This window comes from Diadema antillarum, unplaced genomic scaffold (genome assembly GCF_040938485.1).
Source record: "Diadema antillarum isolate AM-2024a unplaced genomic scaffold, OU_Dant_1.0 scf00000181, whole genome shotgun sequence".
Lineage (NCBI taxonomy): Eukaryota > Metazoa > Echinodermata > Echinoidea > Diadematoida > Diadematidae > Diadema > Diadema antillarum.
In genome coordinates this window covers 831,155-836,511 of record NW_027271070.1, presented here as the reverse complement: position 1 = coordinate 836,511, position 5,357 = coordinate 831,155, and the positions used below count along the sequence as shown (strand labels likewise).

The 5,357-nt window shown below is 42.5% G+C and overlaps 1 protein-coding gene across 1 annotated transcript; it reads left to right on the top strand.

The window, feature by feature from the left end:
* Positions 1-436: 436 nt before the first annotated feature.
* Positions 437-4,837, top strand: LOC139723114 (uncharacterized). The gene is made up of 4 exons (XM_071634381.1): positions 437-602; positions 1,557-1,729; positions 3,626-3,922; positions 4,306-4,837. The coding sequence occupies exons 1-4, from the start codon at positions 551-553 to the stop codon at positions 4,522-4,524; spliced, it is 741 nt and encodes a 246-aa protein (XP_071490482.1). The 5' UTR covers positions 437-550; the 3' UTR covers positions 4,525-4,837.
* The last annotated feature ends 520 nt before the right edge of the window (positions 4,838-5,357 follow it).

Here is a 5,357-nt window from a genome sequence, read left to right as displayed (position 1 = left end):
GGTATCACTACCGGGTAACGCAATGTTCACGGTCGAGGCGACGACTATTTTTCCCTGGTCGACTCATCAGCTTGGTTACCGTGCTTACAAGCGAACGCTCGCTCGCGAGTCAACACAACTTTGTTGTACACCGCAGTGCTTTGCGACACACGTGGGCTGGAGGTGGGCGTGTTTTACAAATATGAATATGCATGACTCTGTGCTATCACTGAACCTATCCGGTTGTAACCGAGTGCAAGCATTCTATTGGTCTAAAACTTTTTATGACGTCATGGCCCGGGCTGACGTATCTGCCCTCGTTCGCTCTCTCGTACGGTCTGCATGTACATTGATGAATCATAACTTTCCACGCCCACCTGACGGAGCTTCGCCGATAAAAACAGCCGAAGCTGCATGCTGAAGGCAATCACAGCGATATCACGAATTGTAACAACACGTGTCACCAGAACATTTTGGCGTTCCTATCACACGATTTTTCAAAGGCTTGTTCCCGCGAGTGACAGCTTACTTCACTTTATTCGGATATTTGAGATTATATACATTGGACATCATGAGGAATGGACACATCTCATCGCATCCCATCGTGCTTGCGATAACACGCGGTAAGCCTTACAACTGTGGTGTTTTTGTCTTTTTTTTACAGTGTTGAGACAACCGAGGTGTTTCTATTTTGTCTCATGATAATCATGAATCTTGTGTTCATCACTGTAACGATGCACTAAGGCAAATGTTTTGTGTACAAGCTATTTCATGCGTGACGGTTATTTAAGAAATGAGCACCCATCAATCTTGCTGGCTACGGCGTTTACTATGCTGTGCCTGTGTTTGTTTGATAAGAGGTTATGAAATCAGCAAAATGGATGGTCGGCGCATATATACCATGTATACATTTATCGTTTGCATCGCGAATGCTCTAAGCTAGCTTAAGTCACACGTGTTTCAGTGAGCTCTGCGACTGTCATAAAATTCAAATTTGAGATGCCTCCTCTATGTATATTATGTTGATGCCCAATAGCTTCATCTGGCCGTCGAAACCGGTTGCATTATCTGCACTTTTTAGGATTTTCCACGGTTTAATGCGAATTTATTGTGGTAATCTCGATATCTCATTTGAACTGGCAGCCAAGGGTACACACGAGATCAATGTAAACAATCGTAACGTGGGGCTGCCAGGGCATTTTTGCACGCTCTTTGGAGACATGCCAAATCGACTGCATTCCTGCGCTATTGATTTTTTTTTTTGTTCTCTTTCCCCCATTTCATACCACGTGCTCCATTGTTATGACACTTCCGCGCGGTGAATGCCTCCAACAAATGAAACTATGTTCCGAACTCTCCTTTCATTTCTTTCGATTGAAGCGTAGTGGTATAGTCGTATGTTTTGTTTTTACATGCAAACTAAAAACATGTATCCATTCAAATGAGGACACTTAGCACGAGCACATTCTTGAATTCGACTCATAAATGATCTCTACTGCAAGATTTATTCTTGTTTCCAATTAAACAGTTGGCTGAATTTAAATATTTCACTTTTTTTTTGTCCGTTACGTCCACAGCTTTCTTAGGCCTGATGTTACTGGGCAGATCATACCTCTCGCTCGCTGCACCAACGAGCGCACCATTGGAATATATCGAAACACCTGCAGCTTCGACAGAACAACTCCATCAGTTCCTTACAGACGCCACTCTATCATTAGCCTATAACGCGAGGCACGTTTATACAGAATTTGTAAGTACCTCTGCAATATTTGATTTGATTTGATTCGATTCGATTCGATGTTGATAGCGCTTTCTATTTTGTAGAAGAGAGCTTAGCTTAGGTAGTAAGTTACAAGAAGTATTGTAAGAGTTGACGGAGGGGGAGGGGGTCCCTTTCTCACCCCTTCCTCGCTTTCTTCAATCCCAAATTCCAGAGATGCATCCTGATACGAGGGAGTATTGATCACTGATGTCATTTCTATAACCACTCTGTCATTGGTAGAAGAATCTGCGCCCATACCCAGCATACGATCAAAGTTGAAGTGGGGAAATTTTGCGGTGATGATATTATTATCACTAAAGAATGTTATCGATCGAGAGTGGCGCAAAGTAATGATGTCACAATCGCTTGTGCCCGTGCACTCATCTTGGCCAATAGAATCCAGTTCAACGTGCAGATGAATACTTTCATTGCACAAGCCATTTCATTTCCTCTTTTCGCATACTTTTCCCCACTTGTCATCAAAACTGTTACTACTTTGCCCGCAGTGACACTCATCATGCTGTAGAAACTAAAAGACATCACCCAGTCCCAAGCATTTCATTTCCTGCAGAGTGTTAAGAGTGTTGAACAAATAGAATACTCAGGCCCCTCTACAGCTCTGATCGAGATACTGACGTCATAAATCCTGCAAACAAGCCGTGGGAGTCAGCTTATGTATAAACCTGGCTCACTCACAAATAACACATCATGCGCCATTTTTCATTTGCTACTGTAGAGAGAGAGAGAGAGGGGGGGGGGGGAGCGAAGAGAGGAAGGACATCTATCCAAACTACATTCTTGTCCAGTACAGCTCTTATTCAATCATCTGTGGTTACATCATGCTCACTATTGACCATGTTTCAATAAATTTGTATTTTCGTTTAAAAAAAAGTTAACTAATTCCCTCAGGTGGTAAACATCACTATCATCATAATAACTGTTGTCTTATTGTCAAGATGATGATTGTATGTTTCTATCCTTACATAATTGCCATTTTCGGCATTATGAATTGAAGAAGAAATGGCAGTGTTTTTTATCATGTTGCTCCAACCAGTGATGAATGTACATCAATTATATGCAACGTCTAAAAAGATGATGATAATATGTATTGCAGTCTGAACAAAACTGTGGGGCTTGGAACAAATCCCTTACAAATATTTCCACATAATATTGAGGCAGTGGCAGGGAGAAAGGACAGTATAGGAGGATCGCATGGTTTTCTCCCAGGCGCAGATTTAGAGAAAAGCAACATACAAAGGAAGGGGAATTCACGGATCAGGCGCGACAGATTCGATATATTGATTACTATTTGGCCGCGTGTAACAGGGTGGCCCATTACAACCCTGCATTCTTTCTCATTCTCTTTTCCATATAAGTCAGGGGGACTGATAAAAGGGTAATTAATTCATGCTCCGTCGCCGACAATAGCAAAAAGGCTAACAATGACATACCACGGCAATGTTCCGGCGTTCTTTGGATTTTTCTCTTCCGTGACCTTAATATTTCTCCGAACACGAACAGGGATCGATTAGACTGTTGTGGTGAGAGGGGGCGGAGGGGGTGGGGGTGGAGGGGCGGGGGTGGACTGGGGAAGGAACCAACAATCGAGGGTCGCCCCTTGGCCACGGCCCCCTGGCCACCCGTGCTATCATAAAGATACTTTTGAAATGTGTGCTTTAAGTGCAGGAGAAGCGATTGCATTCTCGTGGACCATGGCGAAAATGGACGTGAAAGGGAGAGTAGTATCGATCATGGAAAATAAGCTCGATTAAGGAACCCGCTCGAATCGAAAGCACACGATTATGATTGATTATATAGCCCTTAGGTATTGATGTTCATTCGTTGACAAGAGTCTCTCTATTTTTGATACTTTGCCCCCCGCAGAAAAATCAGCGCTTCGGTGTCGAAACGGAAGTCGACCCTCGCACGTTCAAAATTGTGGGCATGCCCGAGGTGACGGAGCTGGAGCTACCGTCGACGAGGTTAAGCCACTCCGAGGAGGACCTGATGGAAACGCACGAGGCCAACCTGGGCATCTACTACAGCGCGATGGAGTTCGTCATCTCCGACGAAGCGATGTACATGGGCGCCGACGGGTTCCTGGACCAGCACGCCAGGGACGCTACCTTCAAGCACATCAAAGACCACATCTCTACGGCGACGCAAAAGATCAGAGACCTTGTAAGTGCACCCTGAAGCTCTGTGAATGAATAAGTTTGCTATCATCCTCATGATCAGCATTATGATACCGCCTCGCCTATCACGTCTCTCAATGCACATAATTTTAACATTTTGTTTTGGGGAATACCTTGATCGGTAACAGCGACCTTTCTACTTGCAGAAGGACTGTCAGACTCAGTCCAGTCCAGTTAGGAAATTTGACAATCTTGTATCAGCTGCTGCAAACTTGTCATGATAAACCCAGGACAATAATATAGATGTTAAAACTTCATCGTCAGTGGTAAATGAAACTGTTCGTGTGTTAAGGCCCTAACACCTCAGTTGATGATAAATTGCTGATTAACATTTCCATTTTTTCCCCGTCCCATTTTTCCAACTTTCAGAAGGAACGCAAGGGCTATTCCCGAGGCGTGAACCAAACCCCGGCTATCGGCAACCTGGCCCAGTCATTTCGCAACCAGAGCGACGAACATTTCAGGAATATAAGGGATCTATGTGTCCTGTACGAAATCTACAGATATAGCAACGAGGTTCTACACCCCGACGCGCGAATGCAAGAAAGCATACACAGAAACAGGGACGCTACTGCATCTATTAGGTAAAACGAGGATATTATGTTCTTGTATTTGATTAGCACATAGTTATGTAATCATGTTTTGAAAATAATTTATTTCGAAAGTCTTATTAAGCAAAAATAGAAAAAAAGAATACTTTCACATTTTAATGTTGTCCGTGTGGACTCTTTTCCTGTGTACGTAGCCACATTCGGCAAGAAACGTAGTCTCTTGTTGGTGCATTTATTCGAGTTATTGTTTATTACACCATCGTTTTAACTGAGGCACATGTATTTATTACTCTGCTATTTATTTCTGGTATGGCGAATCGCCACATAAATGTACGTGCTTGAAAAGCAAACGGGTGCTATGTCTATGTATAGCTTGTTATTCATAAGTTGTCATTACAACGGGACGTGTGCGTGCTAACTGGCATTTAAGAAAACAGCTCTATTAGATTTGAATAAAAAATAATTAAAAATATTAATAAGTGGTGTGATATGAAAATATGGGGGGCGCTATTGTGTGAAAAGCGCTTTGCTAATTGAATTTCATTTAACAATATTCTGGATGACTCTGCGATTTGGAGTTTTATGTGTATTCACTTTGTAAGAGGATTCCATGCAATAAGTGTATAGTGTTCGTTTTGTTGAATGTTAATACATGCGCTGTAATCATTGGAAAAAACAAACAAACAAATAAACAAAGAACACAAGCAAGTCAAAGCGAAGGTTGGGCCAATACCACTTACAGACTTTAAGAATATGGGTTTTTAGATAATAGATATTTTGAGGCAGCCGAATATATTCAGCTAATTTATTGAGCCTTTTGCATTGTTATTTGCACCAGTGCGCTGGTATTCATGTGAACACCTTGAATTA